The sequence below is a fragment of the Macadamia integrifolia genome, chromosome 4 (assembly GCF_013358625.1).
Source record: "Macadamia integrifolia cultivar HAES 741 chromosome 4, SCU_Mint_v3, whole genome shotgun sequence".
In the NCBI taxonomy this organism is placed as follows: Eukaryota; Viridiplantae; Streptophyta; class Magnoliopsida; order Proteales; family Proteaceae; genus Macadamia; species Macadamia integrifolia.
The window spans coordinates 15,846,798-15,862,047 of NC_056560.1; the positions used below are offsets into that span (position 1 = coordinate 15,846,798).

The 15,250-nt window shown below is 37.5% G+C and overlaps 2 protein-coding genes across 12 annotated transcripts in view; one reads left to right on the forward strand and one right to left on the reverse strand.

The window, feature by feature from the left end:
• The first annotated feature begins 229 nt into the window (after positions 1-229).
• On the forward strand, positions 230-7,818 carry LOC122077172 (RNA-binding KH domain-containing protein RCF3-like). 5 transcript variants are annotated; one of them, XR_006139704.1, is made up of 9 exons: positions 230-385; positions 1,994-2,599; positions 3,428-3,859; positions 3,955-4,209; positions 4,334-4,594; positions 5,085-5,146; positions 5,357-5,431; positions 6,488-7,205; positions 7,382-7,818. XR_006139704.1 is itself a non-coding variant. In XM_042643014.1 (8 exons), the coding sequence occupies exons 2-7, from the start codon at positions 2,036-2,038 to the stop codon at positions 5,403-5,405; spliced, it is 1,623 nt and encodes a 540-aa protein (XP_042498948.1). In that variant the 5' UTR covers positions 230-385; positions 1,994-2,035; the 3' UTR covers positions 5,406-5,431; positions 6,488-7,818. The 5 variants fall into 5 exon arrangements, 3 of the variants coding, with proteins under 3 accessions (XP_042498948.1, XP_042498947.1, XP_042498949.1); XR_006139703.1 differs by having other exon boundaries at positions 6,488-6,658; positions 6,752-7,818; XM_042643014.1 differs by having other exon boundaries at positions 6,488-7,818.
• Positions 7,819-9,532: 1,714 nt separating this feature from the next.
• The window catches only part of LOC122077174, a 7,105-nt gene continuing 1,387 nt past the window's right edge, over positions 9,533-15,250 (reverse strand). For 2 of the 7 annotated variants that reach the window (XM_042643016.1, XM_042643017.1), the window contains 6 exons: positions 11,689-11,850; positions 11,498-11,560; positions 11,369-11,416; positions 11,197-11,262; positions 10,492-10,555; positions 9,533-9,930 (listed from right to left, as the gene is read on the reverse strand). In XM_042643016.1, the coding sequence (XP_042498950.1) occupies positions 9,791-9,930; positions 10,492-10,555; positions 11,197-11,262; positions 11,369-11,416; positions 11,498-11,560; positions 11,689-11,838 (531 nt within the window). In that variant the 5' untranslated portion in view covers positions 11,839-11,850 and the 3' untranslated portion in view covers positions 9,533-9,790. Of the gene's footprint in view, positions 9,931-10,050; positions 10,406-10,491; positions 10,556-11,196; positions 11,263-11,368; positions 11,417-11,497; positions 11,561-11,688; positions 11,851-15,250 lie in introns of those variants that run through there. The other 5 variants (XM_042643018.1, XM_042643022.1, XM_042643020.1 and 2 more) reach the window with 5 other exon arrangements.

Below are 15,250 nucleotides of genomic sequence, written 5' to 3' on the forward strand. Positions count from 1 at the left end.
AAAAACTTATAATTATCAAATGGGTGTTAAAAAAAAAAATAAATCTGGCAAAATGGACGATAGTGATGAAAAGTGACAACCATCTCGTCGCTGCCGGTGCTTGAAACTTTATCTGTGAAGAAAAAAAAAAAAAATTTGTTAAATAGGACATGACACTAGCCCGGAAGGGAGGGGGTTTCAGTCATTTCACAATTCGACGATTTGGAATATTTGCTGCCTTGGTCAAAACCCTAGAACCAAAACGGGTAAGCGTATTCAATATATTTTGCGATCTTTTGCAATAAGTCGATAATTTTGTTCTCTCGCATCTGAAGTAATAGGGAAGAACCCTCTCCATCTCTCGACAGAGCTATCGATTTAGAGGATTTCTGTTAGATCTATCAAGGTACAACCATGTTTCTTTTGTCATACGTGCTTCTCCATTTCATTTTATTGCGTTGTAGCGTTTTTTGATTTCAGCTTTTCGGGATCTGCTTTTCGAATTTGGGATGAACGATCTTTTTTTTTTTTTTTTTTTAATCAGATCTTTTGGTATTCACGACCTTGTTCTTATATTCGTTTCTTCTTTTTCAAAATTTTTCTTGCGTGTAATCGATTAGTCTCTGTAGTTTTTTTTTAAGATTGGAAAGCTTGGGCGTCGTCTTATACCTTTGTCTTAGTTATCCGGTACGAGATTCGTTGTTAAGAATTAATTTTAATCTTCCCGTGGTTCTACTTTGTATGCGTTAGACCATGAAATTCACTTTCTGTTTTGAGTTTGGTTATATTAATTTGTTTCTGTTAGGAGTGTAAACTTTTGGAAACTGGTGTTCCAGTTTGAGAATCATTGCAATAAAGGAATTTATCCACTTGTCTGATGGATCTCCTACTCGAATTTTGTGAGACATAGTTGAGTTAAGATGATGGATGCGCGTCAGCTGGAGTGATTTGCACGAAAGTGCTTATAAGTTGGCCTCTGCATATTCTTTATCATCCGTTCCTCACGAAAAAAAAAAAGAAAAAGAAGAGTAGGGAAACAATGTTATGAATAACAGTTTAGGGCATGATATTGCATTCTGTATGTAGATTGTTATGCAACTCAGTGATGTACCAATTCTCATCTTCATAAAGTGAATCAGCAGTTTTGAGTATCGAGTGTGGGCTTTACATTGCTCTGTGAAATAACCAGTCAGTAGTTTGGCTGTGCAATTGATGATTTGTGTTACATTGCTTTGTGAAATAGAAATTACAAATCTTGGAAATATTAAACTGTATGGTGGTATGGTATCCCCTGTTGCTTTGATTTATGGGATCTGTGAGGCTCGTGTGAAAAACTATTTATCAACGCAACACTTAGATACTTACATGTTGTATGTTCAAATTTTCTGCTTTCATCATGATATTAGCCATTAGTTGACTGTTGTTGATGTCTTAGTATCTATTGGACCTTACATAGGCAAATTCTCGCAGTTCAATACGGTCCATTTACCTCATTTATAATGATGTCCCTTGCAGCATCTTCTGTTGAACTAGTTTTCAGCTATCCACAATTACTGTCTTGATGCAAGATGATGTTGTGTCGTATGGCCTTAAAGAAAAAATCTTTTATGAGCAGGCCTGCATCTCATTATTGAAATGTAGCAGGAAGCTAAAGTTCACGCTAGTAGGATTGGTATATCGATTAAATAACTCTTATGACAGTTTTTTTTAATCTTATTGTAACAAGAAAAGTATGAAGCTCCCATTTTACAACCTGAATTAATTCTTTTAAGATTGACCTAAATTTGTAAAACTCTCTTATTGAATCTTCAGATGGGACACAGTTTTCCATTCCCAACTTGTACTAAAGTCCTATCATCTTTTCTTCCATTTTGGACTTCTGATTAAATGGCCTCGGTTTCTACAATTATGGCTCCTTGTGTGGGGTTTTTTTATTTTTATTTTTTATTTTTATTTTTTTATTATTATTATTATTTAAAATTTTATTTATTTTTTAATTTTTTAATCATGACAGTGATTTTCCTGGGAATTAGACATCTGTCCTATTTTTCGTGGAATGGCTGGCCAGAAGAGTAACCACGGGAAACGGTCCCATTCACAAGCTGACTATGCAGAAAATGGTGGAAGTAAGAGACGAAATCCTGGTGATGATAGAGATCAGTATACTCCTGGACCAGATGATACTGTATACCGTTATCTTTGTCCTGGAAGAAAGATTGGAAGTATCATTGGTAGGGGAGGTGAGATTGTAAAGCAATTAAGGGCAGAAAGTCAATCTAAGATTAGGATTGGCGAGAGCATGCCAGGGTGTGACGAACGTGTCATCACTATATTTAGTTCAAGCCGGGAAAGCGAAGATGGAGATGTTGTTTGCCCGGCACAAGATGCTCTTTTTAAGGTGCATGATAGGCTTGTCGCTGATGAGGCGGGTGAAGAAGATGCTGAAGGGGCTCGGGAAATTACTGTTCGGATGCTTGTACCATCAGACCAAATTGGGTGTGTGATTGGTAAGGGTGGGCAGATAATCCAGAGTATTCGTAGTGAAACTGGTGGTCAGATTCGTATATTAAAGAATGAACATCTGCCTCGCTGTGCTCTTAGTACTGACGAACTTCTCCAGGTATGATGTTTTCATATATTTTATACATATCTCTGGTGTTTAAGGTGCATTAATTATGCATCATGTAATCCACATGTTGTCTTCATTAATTTTGCTGATCACTGATTTTTGGCTTCAGGTATTTAGATTCTTGAGTATCTTACATGATTGGAGGCAACTACCCCATGTTAATTTTGGGAGAATATTAAAATTATGTGGACCGATGGTTTTTGTCATTATTAAATATTAATATCGTTGTTATTATATTTATACTATAAAAATACTATTGTTATTATTTTCTGGTAAGATACCATTGTTATCCAACTTCCTATATTACTGTTTAGAGCGGTTGAGTCGGTTTTTTTTTGGGGGAGTTTAGCAATCTGAGATAGAGTATGAATTCGTGATCCGTGCAGAGTACTTACTGATTGGATAGATGAATTGAGAAATGCCTTCTTGAAGTAGGTTTTTTGTTACAGTGATGTGCATGCGGTCGACTGTTGTAGGGGTATTATTTGATTGTGGGAGAGGAATGAGATAGAGAGAACAACTCGCGTTCAAATCTATAAATGACTGAATCAGTGCCATGGAGGCTAAATACTTGATTGAGAGTTGATAGTTGTGATTCCATTTTCATATCTGTCATTGGCTCTTTTGCAGGCGCAAACTTTGGTGCTTTGATGTTTATATCCAAATACTTGATTGAGAGTATTTGTTATTCCATGTCATCTCAGCCATTGCAGGCATAATCTTTGATGCCTTGATGTTTATACGGCTCAACTAATCATGGTCTCAACTAAATTCTGTTTGCTAATGTTATGACTTTGCTTAAAATGTTATTGGTGTCAGATAACTGGAGAAGCCGAAGTTGTGGTGAAGGCTCTCCAAATATTGTCATCTCGCCTCCGTGATAATCCTTCTCGATCTCAGCATCTGCTTACATCTGCCCCATCGAACATGTATCAATCAGGTGGCACTTTTATGGGTTCGAATGCTGGTGCACCGATTGTTGGTTTGGCTCCATTGATGGGTCCTTATGGTGGATACAAGAGTGACACGAGAAGTGAGTGGTCCCATGCTTTTTATCCTGCTCCAAGAGATGAAGCGTCAGCAAAGGATTTCTCTCTTCGTTTGCTTTGCCCAACTGGAAATATTGGAGGAGTTATTGGAAAGGGTGGTTCCATTATCAAGCAAATCAGGCAGGAGTCTAGGGCATTTATTAAAGTTGATAGTTCAGCTTCTGAGGAAGATGATTGCATTATAACAATCTCAGCAAAGGAGGTGAGCATCTTAGCTGTTTGTAGATTTTTCATGGGCAAATTACTAAGGGTTTAAGAGGCATGGTTCTGATGGTATTTTCCTCACTTGTTTTCCAGTTTTTTGAAGACCCCATCTCTCCAACTATTGATGCTGCCGTGCGCTTGCAGCCAAAATGCAGTGAAAAATCTGATAAGGATTCAGATTCATCCATCTTGACTCGTCTGCTTGTGCCTGTCTCACGTATTGGTTGCCTTATTGGTAAAGGTGGATCTATTATATCTGAGATGAGGAGACTCACAAAAGCAAACATTCGCATACTTTCAAAGGAAAACCTTCCAAAAGTGGCATCTGACGATGATGAGATGGTGCAGGTAGGGCAATATTCAAAATTTTTCTTGATACATGTAGATTGTGTTCTCTGCATTCCTTTTGGGCCATCTTTGTATTTGTCATCTATATCTTAGGGCAACGCATTGTGTTTGCATTGTTATCTAGATCTCTGGAGACCATGATGTTGCAAGGAACGCTTTAATTCAAGTGACCACACGGTTGAAGGCCAATTTTTTTGAGAGGGAGGGTGCATTGTCCACGTTTCCACCAGCTCTTTCCTACCTTCCAATGTCTGCTGATGTTACAGATGGTTCAAAATATGGCAGTAGGGACAGTAAATCACATGGACGTGGGTACTCCTACTCCATGGGTTATGGCGGTTCTAGTGATGTTAATGATTCATATGGAAGTTATAGTGGATCACAGGTATTGTTTCCGCATTGATTCTGTTTGCGTAGTATATTTTTATTATTTTTCTTTCTGTGCATTGATCATATCAGTGGCTATGTGGTCGTCTCAAAATTTGTCTATTGTGTTTTAGTTATTTGTGCCTATTTATAGCCGTCCTTATTTGCTTTAGATTATACTGTTAACCGATTAATTATTATATTATATCTTTCTTGCTTTTCTTATATATATATATATATATACATGTGTAAGGGAAATGGTCATTGGCCGATTGTGCCTCCTATGCCCATAGACGTGACCATGTGAAAAGACTGCCCTGCCCCCCTGTGTGGATGCCGATGCATTCACTCACATTGGCCCAGCCACTGCTGAGGCCATACGACCTGGCAACAAACCTCCGCCGTTGTATATATTATTTTATATTGTATATTATATATATATATATGTATGTATGGTTATATTTATGTTTTATATACTTTTCTCTATTGTTATATTTCTGTTTCTGCAGAGTGGTGCTGGGGCTTATGGAGCATATGGTAGTTACTCTTCGGGCCGTTCTGGTAGTGCGGGGTAAGAAGTTCTTCTCCCTTTCTTAACAGCCTATACTGAGGTGTTTTGCATTAATTTATACCCCTTTTGGAGGCATTTTTGTATTTAATCTTTTTTCTATTGATTAATGGGGGAATATTCCAGTTGTCCATCAGTAATATCTGTAATAAGCATAAAGTGTCGTTTATGTACATCTGCATGTGGACCCTGATTTTAAGCTTCCTTTGCCAGGTTATCTGGTACGAACCCGGTTTCCCATGGGAAACATCATGTTTACTAGGTGTCCCTGATGATTAGGGCCTGCAGGTAGATCATTGACTCCTTTGATATTTCAATCCTTTGGATTAATGTTGAGTTGCTTTGTTATATTCTAGTGATATGATACTTTACAGGAATTTGCTATCATAACCTAGCCAGCCGTCCTATATTTAGATTTCTAATGCTCCTGTTTTACCTTTGTTGCCTTCCCTTCCCATTAAAACAGCTTGAGATCTATGAAGCCTGAAGCCAGCCTACTGCCTCTTTGATGAAGCCTCCAGCCTAGACCCGAAGACCAGATGAACAGGGTTTGAGAAACCAATGGCCCACCTATGAAGCTTTGTTTAGAAGGACCAACTTTATCCGGAGATGTTAATTTCTACTATTCAATCCTTTTGCAGCCTTGACACCACATTTTACTGATCTAAAATATTGTGTGCTCCCAAGTCCCTATGTAACCAGCAAGCCTTACAGGTTGTGGCAACTATTTCGACCATTTTGCAAAACTATACTTGGTGTGGTCCATGAGTATCTCCTCCTTGGTGGTTCTGTTAGGTTATTGGTTTCAAGTTAAAATTAGATCTCAGCTGTAACAGTTTTATTTTTTTCCTTTCAAGTAATGGGATGTGGGTGGGGTGGGTGTTAGAGCCTTGGAAACTAGGTAGTAGGTCAGACTGGTTTGTGGTGGAACCATCATTTCGTTTTATTTTGATGCAGACAGTAATCAGTGATTAATTGTTATGCATTGTACTCAGAAAATGTTTTGTTATAATTTTGCACATATATGTTTAATGCCTTATATTCAGTAGGTTTTTTTGTGTCTGGGTGTACATCAGAATGTGCATGCTTGGATCCACCGAAATGTGATTGCCTGCAGTTCCCCAGTCCCCCTGAACTTCCTTATTTTTTGTAATTTCCTCCAAGAAGTTCTCGGCAAACAATTCACATGTGTTTGTTTAGATGCATTAACAGTATTTTGGAAAATGCCATTTCTCTATATCTGGTAGTTAATGAACTGGTTGGTAGTTTTGCTACACAAGAAGCAGTTTATAAAGCCACAAATTGGTTAAAAAGCTGTGTGTTGGCATCTTGATACATGTTCAGGTCATTTTTTTGGAGGCTCTAGGGTCTGATGTCAACACCACAGTGATTGAGGAGCGCTCCTGATTGCCTCGAGGAGTAGGTTGGATATATCTCTGATATCTGTTCTGACCTTTGGATATGTGAGCTGTTTTGCAGATCATTAGGATGTTAGAGGTGCACACATTTTATGTGGTAGGTTTATTCTCTGCCATGTGATGTGTGTTAATGTTAATTTGTCACCTTGATCAAATGCAATTTAAGCCTTTGATGGAGTTAATTTGGCAGGTTTTTAGGATTGTTGTTTCTGCATAAGGGCAGGTAAGTTATTCTATGACTAGGCTCATTTTAATCAGGTAATCTTAATTTCTATTACATTGGTGTTGCGTATATTGCAAGCTAATTTAGTTTGACAACTTTTGTGTTTAATCTTTGCCATTGATACATTCACTGTTGGGTTTTTTGTTTTACTAGTGTGGACCTATTGTTGTTTTTCGTTCTTTTTCTTTTAAATTTGTTTTAATCTCTTATTTGTTTGAACTGGGCAAGCAATCTTAATGTTATGCCCAAGTTTAGGAACTTACAACTGCCTATATTTTCCTTTCCTCACGTTTCAACTGAATGATCTCTGTTTTTCATCTCATTTCTCTTATTTATTTTTTTTATTCTCTGTTTTCAATAGTTTTTCGTCCGTGAGCTATGTTTCATATTGAATACTTCTTTCTTTTGCTGGAGTACACAGGTTAGTATTGATGAGTTGCTGCCATGGATTGGGTGCAACCATCCTTACAGAGTTGGTCATACTTTAGTGTCCTTAAAAGAGTAAATTATAAGATAATTAATTATGGCAGGAACTAGTTGGATAGGAAGTTAACTATTTTACTTTGGTGGTTTTTATGTTCTCTTACTGTTCACTAGTCGGAGTGTCGTGATGTGGGATTGCCAAGTGGAGTCCACTGGTACAAGAGGCAAAAAGAACATGAAAGATTTATTTTCCCTCAGTTATTGAGAATGGACAATTTTGCTATTCGATAGTTCGGTTTTAGAAGATACGAGTCATCTTCTTGGAGTATTTGGCTTTTGGGACAATGGATTCCGAGGATCATTCAGATCAGCATGATAGCCTGGAGGAACTAGGGGTTCCCACCCTGTTTATTTATATAATTCATATTTACTTAACCTCTCTTTAAGTACTCTGAAATGATTATTTTTATTAACTTGCGCAGAAAGTTGATAGAAGTACTTGCATACTTGCATGTTTATATGCGGTTTTTCTGTGTTTTATTGATTGTACAAAACTTGATCTTCTATTGATATTGGTTGCTGCCCCGTTAGCATGGGAATTATTTATTTAACGGATGGGGTTGTGTGATAATTTGTGCATTTTTCTAGGAGTAGGAGCCACAGAACAGGCAATGTTCTCTTGCGCAAATAATAATTTATGGGCAAGAGAACAGTCTGCCTGCACAGCCACGGTGCTGGTGTTTAGGCCAATGGGAGGCTGTGCAGAGGCATCTGAGTGGGGGTAGTGTGATTTTTTTCCAACTCAAAAGATATCGGACTGCCCCACTCTGAGCTGCCTGGGTAGAGGGGAGGCTATTGGACTTTTCAACGTAAGAATCTTAATCATTCAATCTGTTTGTCATTGTATCTATCCGTCCATTGTGGTTGCGCTATTTGCATGTACCCCCTCCTACCTAGAATAAATTTTGAAACATTATTTCTAATGAAAATTTGGAAGATCGTGCCATCTAGAATAATGGGGTTGTATAATTTCATTTGTTTTTATTTTTTTTTCATGGTGCTTAGATTAAAGTATCGGTTGCTATTTATGCTGTTTTTATGTTTTCTTGTTTTGATAAATGGAGCAATAGCTTAAAAAGCGTTGGATAAAGTTGTTTTGTTTCGCCCATTTTTAAAAACATAAATCAAAATTTATATATATTTTCAATTCTAGAAACGATTTTTGACTTAACAAGTCTGATTGTCGACTTAAACAAGTCAGACCTGTCGATTTGTTTTGTCATTTCAAAAACAAATTTGAGAGAAAAAATGCTGTTGTGTCTGAAAAATGCCTTAACTATTTAAATCTAAAAAGAGGCAACGGAACGTTGTCCCTTTTTTTTATTCAATGATGCTATGGAGTTTTTTTAGGGGTATTAACATGTTTATTGAATACTAAAAAATTCATTTTTATTTTCGAAAATGTGAGAAACGTTTTTGTTGTTTCTAGATATAAAAATAGCAAAAACGCAATCAAAGAGTGCTTAAGCAAATCAATCAACACTGTTTTTTGTGGTCAGTGTGGTGTCCAATCATAGAACTCGATGTTATTTGTCCAACAATTCTTAGGTTGTGTTTGGTAACAAAGAGAAAAAGAAAAGAATTAGAAATGAAATGAAGTGGGAAGAAAAGAAAGAATTATGTATGTATGGCTACAAATAGAAGAAGAAAATAAAAAACTTTTATTTTCTTGTGTTGGCTTATGTGTTTGGCAGGATTTTTGATATTACAAGAAAATTTCACCATTCTTAGAAGGGGTGAATTTTGAAATTTAAAAAAAAATAAAAAATTCTATTAGTTTAGGACAACATTTGTCTTCTCTTTTATTTTCTCTTGGTAATCAAACACAGCCTTTGCCAATGATAGTTTGAACAGTGATTGTGAAAACAAGTAGATCATGCGATTGTGATGAAAATGATCGTAGCTTATTTTTAAGTTTGTTTGTTCTGATTATTTTTGGTGTAGAGGGAGAGAACCTTGGTTTCAGTGATATTATCTAGGTGACCCTTCGTTCAAATCGCGCCCCATGTCACATGTGGTCTATTTCTCGGGTCCTGGATAAGCTATCTATAGGTGTAGGTTTCCCGTTTGTTTAGGTGATCAACTTATGTACCATTTTGTTACCATAAAGAGGAACTTGGGCGTTCAACACCTGTCCTATTTACTTTAGAGATGCCCCTCTATTCATTCCTGTATTCGATAGGTCGATTAATGATCTGTATTTAGAATCAAGTTAATCATACTATAATTATTCTTAAATAGGTTAATTGTGATATAAATAAAGTATAACAAACCATAAACAGGCTAATCAGATTATAAATAGTCGTGATTTTAATTGTCTATCGGTTCAATCAGGTGTTATCGGGCTATAACCAAACACTGAATGAAGAATTGGTTTAGGCCTAGCCCCATTTACTAACCAATCAGTTTGGTTTTGGGCTTTAACCAATAGGTTCTGATCGAGCGTTACAGTGCAGTCAGCTTTCAACACCCCTAGTGCAGCCAAACTCATTAAGAATGTATGGAAGCTTCATCAAAGCCCATTCATGAAGCATCCACATATGGGTAGGTGATCTCCAAGTCATCAATGTTGGATAATGTATGGCCGCACATTGATAGAAGCTTCATCACAGCCCATGCATGAAGCATATACGTATGGGTAGGTGATCCAGTCTCGTCATGATCTGCAAGTCATCACGTTAGAAATGTATGTGGGCTCGGATTTCAGGTGCCAGCTTTTGAAACCAGTAGGGCAGTTGCCACAACAAAACACACTCTAACATCAATGAAACAAGCAGTCCATATCACTGAACAGTTATCTGGTGTTATAATACCTTTCAAACCAAGTATTAGCATCGCATAGCAATGACTGATAATGTTTCACTGCATTTCTCAAGGATGGAACAGTTGCATAACAAGAGGAAATATCCAAATCTATTACTGGTATAGAAAACTTGGCACACTGCACTGGCAATGGAGTAGCATGCACAATTCTCAGCAGGTAAGAATACAAGTCTGGTCCTTGTTACAACAAATGCACCAGCTAATTTGTAATGCTTATTCTTTGATGAGGAGGAAAGGACCCGCCATCACCTTTTGTCTCAGCAAATTACTCATGACTATACTGATCCTCAGAATTAGCATTGTTACTTTCTTGATCTATTTAAAGAAAGAGTTAAGTTAACCAAACTACTCAATTCCTTGAAGAACAGGGTACTTTACTAAAATGGTTCATAAATTCATACCTTCATTGTCTTCCGATGGAGCATAAGCAGATCGTCTAGATCGTACTTGCTGCTGTGGTGTGGGCTGATAACAGACATGGAAGAATGCAGACATTAGAATTGCACATTCTTTTTTTTTTTAGTAGATATTAGAATTGCACATTCACATATATGGCTTGCATTACCATCAATAGTGTCAATGTGCCAGTCTTTGCAAGTACAGCAGAGCAGAAAAAAAAAGAAGTAAAAATCATTTTGCATTCCGTTGCAGTCAAAACTTTCTACTTCATGGGTTCTTTTTCAATTAGAAATTAATGGTTAAGTATTTTTTGTTGGTCAAACAATTACAGCATAGCAAGCTCACTTTGCAATAACTCCAGGAGCACCTGTCACCATGCCCATTGTAACATTCTCTAAATTTTCCATGAAAATAGTCTGGCAACTACAGCATGAACATTGCAAAAAAAAAAAAAAAAAAAAAAAAAATACAGCATGAACATTTGTGGGAGTAAGAGCCAGAGCCTCAATAAAGACGTCCATAAACACAGTTTCTGATCAATTGATCATCAGAAATATTTTAAATTCACAATCAAGGAAATAAAGAAATGAGCTGAAATATAACCAGCTCGATTATATGCTTGTATATATATATATATATACATTACATCCATTATAGATTTCTAATGGAGTAAAGATCACTAGAAAGACTGCAGAAGGCACATATACCTGTAATTTTGGCCTTAGTGCCTCAAGAGGTCCTTTGGGCTTCTGAGCTCCTTGCTTTTTGGACATCCAAAAATGGCAGGTAAAGAAATAAGGTATTTTAACTTTTAGCATGCTAAAGGTTAGTCTGCAGCAGATAGGGTGGAACTTTCAACAAAACAACCAAGATAGTTACCTTTCCTAATGCCCAATCAGCAGAGTCAAAGAAAGCATGTTCATGATCCTGGCAGTAAAAATAATAAATGTATGATGCACTCCTCAGAGTTGTAAATGTGAATAATCACGAAATAAGGAGATAAAAAACCTTGGATATGAGTGGAGGCTTTTTTGGTATCATTCCTCCATACTTTTTCTTTATTATTTCCTCCTGCAGAAGGCAAGATTGTTGATAACAACAGGTTAGAAACTCATCCACTTCAATTGGGACATTAATCTCAACGACTGCACCCAAACTAGATACAATCAAAATAAGATGAAACTAAAATGTAATACTACCTCTTGCTGGGGTGAGGGCATCGGACTTTCCTCGTTCTTGTCCGCATGTTGAGGTTCCTCCCCAGATAAATCTACATTACCCTGGCCTCCTCCAAGCGCATTTTCAGTGCTCTCTTGCACCTTTACATCCCCCATATTTGTGTCGGACATCTTGCACTAGGTCTACCAAACACACAGTAGCAGCTTCAGTAGTGAAACAGTTTTGAGTTCATCTTCAGAGAAATTATCTATCAAATATGATGGAATAGGAAATTGTGTGAAGGAAATAACTTGTGTTTCCTACACCTCTGCGTGGTACATTTGGCTTACATACAGGGAGTTACAACCCCATGATAAGTTCTTGATAAGTTAATAACCAGGTGAAAAAATCCTCTTTTTCTTTTTTAAATAATTTTTGAGGATGTATAATCTAATCAATGGTGCGTTTTCACCAACGAAATCACTCTCATGCAAGCTTAAAATCTACAGAATCGGACAGATTTCAACAGGTAAAGTGGAGGAAATTTCACAGATATTGTGTAAAGCAGTAACCATCAGAAGAAACAAGACATTTCTCAATGACACTAGGACACACTACATAAGCACTATATAAGCGTGCAAGCTCTCTCTCAGAAAACACGCCACCTGGACACTTCAAAATAGGACCACCCAGTGTCCAATACACGTACTATAGATTTTGACAGAGACAGCACAGACACACCTAGTACTAGTGCCATACTACGTCATTACCATTGCATGAACATAGGTATATAGCATAGCTACTAGAGAATTGCACAGATGTTAATAATTTAACCTCTTTTGCTAGAACTTATAAATCTACACCATCCCAAAATGGACATTATGTAGAAGAGAGGAAAGATAAAGGGAGAAAGAACCCTGCCTGTCTGGGTGTGAAAAGACCCAGCTGCCCCTGCACGTGCTGGGTGTTTTCAAGCCCAGCTGTGTCTGGGAATTGGGGGTGCATATGGGCGGAGTTCCTTTCCCCAAAGGTAAATTAGTTCTATACATATATATAAATTATTTGATCCTTCTGTAACATAAACAAAATTATTTTAACGATATACAATATGAAATAAATCCTAAATATTTTATGGGAAAGGTGTTGGGCAAGCCGCTAGATTTCCTGGAGCTTGCGGTTCAACCAACCAGGGGGGGGGGCAGGGATGCAAGTGGCAATGTGGCATAAGGGTCATTTTCCAAAGGGGAGGGGAGAGAGAGTGACTCAGGCTGGGCAACCCAGCAGTGTGCCCAGCCTTTTCCCATATTTTATACACCCCAAATAGGAGCACTGCCAGTGTTCGACACATGGAATATGGATATTGACACTAAGACAGCACAGACACACCTAGTATTAATAACCATTGCATGAACATAGGTATATAGCATAGCTACTAGAGAATTGCACACCCAAGTACATATCAATAATATGTTAATAATTTAATCTCTTTTGCTAGAAATTATAAATAACTCTAAACCATCCTAAACGCTAACTCTATGTCCTAATTATCTAACCCAATCTAAATCTATAATGAAATTGAACTCTAAAACTAAAGCGGAATGCAAACCTAGCCTAAGTAAAGAACTGCAAGATAAACCCAAATAAGTAAATAAATAAACTACTAATATCCTACTTGACTCAACTCCCAACTCAGGTCTGGTTCTCAGTCGGAACTCTCAAACAGGTTCGGCCTAGTCCAAAGAACTGCTCCTGCATCACATTCTCTGTTTGATCTCCAATCAAAATCCATTGGAACAAATCAGTTTGCAGGGGCTAGTGTAGCTCTCCAGTGCAACTGGTGTAGGACAGGAAATCCTATGGTCCTAATTTTACTAGAAAAAAGAAATAGCAGGCACACTAGGATATGGAAAGAGGACTCCTTACCTCCACAGTCCACTAGGAAGAATGATAATTGGTTTCTTATTGAATTAAGTAACAAACAAAGGCCCCCGTTCAACCAGGAAGGAATTAGAGTTCTAATCCACTAAGAACTAGTGAAGAAAAAAAGATGTTCAAAGTTCAGAATATGTACCAGAAGAGAGAATTAAAGAACTTAATCAAACCAATAGACTCTCTACTAAAATTTCACTCGAGTGAGTGGATGAGTGGTGCAGTTAATCAAGAAGTAGCTCTACCGAAAACCAGATGGTTTATGGGAATTAATTTGGTTCGTCCTTCTGTTGTTCTAGGAAAAGAGGGCACTCCAGAAGTTGAATGAGTAAAAAACACAATCGTAGATGAATGGCTAAATGCAGCAAAAGCTTAGCAGCAGCCTACCAGTAACCATATCAGCCTATCAGAATTCTTCTTTCAGTATAACCTTCTATATTTTATGAGTCTTTACTTCATGTTTATGGAATCTTGAGGCTGAATGGATGAACAAATTTCGTCTCGAGGTTGGGAGCCTAAAAGCCCTGTACTAAAAGGGTGTATCCAGTGCATGAGGCTCCCGCCACTGCGGGGCCTTGGGAGGGTCATAACGTACGCAGCCTTACCCCTGCTTTGCGGAGAGGCTGTTTCCCAACTCGAACCTGCGACAACTTTCCACCGACCAACCCAAATGCCCTAAACTATGTTCTGAAAATTTCAGAACCTGCTCTCTCTTTGATTTCTTGAAAGCTAGCCTGTAGGTCCAACCTTCAGCTATTGTTAGTGCTGGTACTGTTCGCTGCATACTTCTAGTTGCGTGATCAGCCTAAGATCTAAGATTTGTGTTTTGCATCTAATCTGGACATTTTTCCTTTTGCTTCACTAGTGATGAAGGATAGATGTGGATAAAACATGTACACATGCAGAACTTTTCTATACAGGACAGAATTGAAGAGAATAAACTGGAATAACCTTCAACTGATCTGTCTATCGAAGAGGAGATTGGATGGATATTTTCAGTAGTTCTAGAATAACTGAAGTTGACCTGGTTCCAGGGAACTAAAGAACAGAATAGGGAAGGAAAGGAGGAGAAGAACAGAGAGTAAAGGAGAATTTGTGTATGCACTTTTGCACTTGCTTGGGTTTCTCACGTGGGCTGTTGCTCTAATTTAAGGATAAACCTCCCACTTTGAATAGTTTCTGAGTAAGACAAATCTATTTCACACATGCTAAAGGAAATCTGTAGATCTTCCCAACTCTCTCCTCTCTTCTACCTATAATCTCTTTGCTTGGCAAGGTGTGGCATCTATGTAGCATAAGTTTTCTCCCAAGTTACACCCCTTCTTCCTTCCTTAGCTCCTAAAATCTCTCGACTGTATTTAATATTCTTATCTAGTTCAATTTCCTAATTAGATATTTAGATATTTTAATTGTTTATGTAATTAGATATATGTTTCTCATTAAGGAATGACAATATTTAATTCCCTTATCTAATTAGATCTCTCTCATTATTCCTGAAATTTCTATACTGTATTTAGTTTTTTTATCCAACACCAAATATCAAATGTCTCTCTCACTACTCTCAGCCCTAAATTTTTTGTGCAATTAGCTGCTTAACCAATGGTGGGATTACAGCATATAAATTTGAAGGGGAACACTTGGCAAGACACCAATCTATTCCCCCAACCCCCACCC

Bases quoted from the DNA above. Each gene is read 5' to 3' on its own strand.
- LOC122077172 (XM_042643014.1), top strand. From the start codon at position 2,036: ATGGCTGGCCAGAAGAGTAACCACGGGAAACGGTCCCATTCACAAGCT. The intron at 2,600-3,427 runs GTATGATGTTTT...TATTGGTGTCAG, and splicing joins GTACTGACGAACTTCTCCAG to ATAACTGGAGAAGCCGAAGT. The intron at 3,860-3,954 runs GTGAGCATCTTA...CTTGTTTTCCAG, and splicing joins TAACAATCTCAGCAAAGGAG to TTTTTTGAAGACCCCATCTC.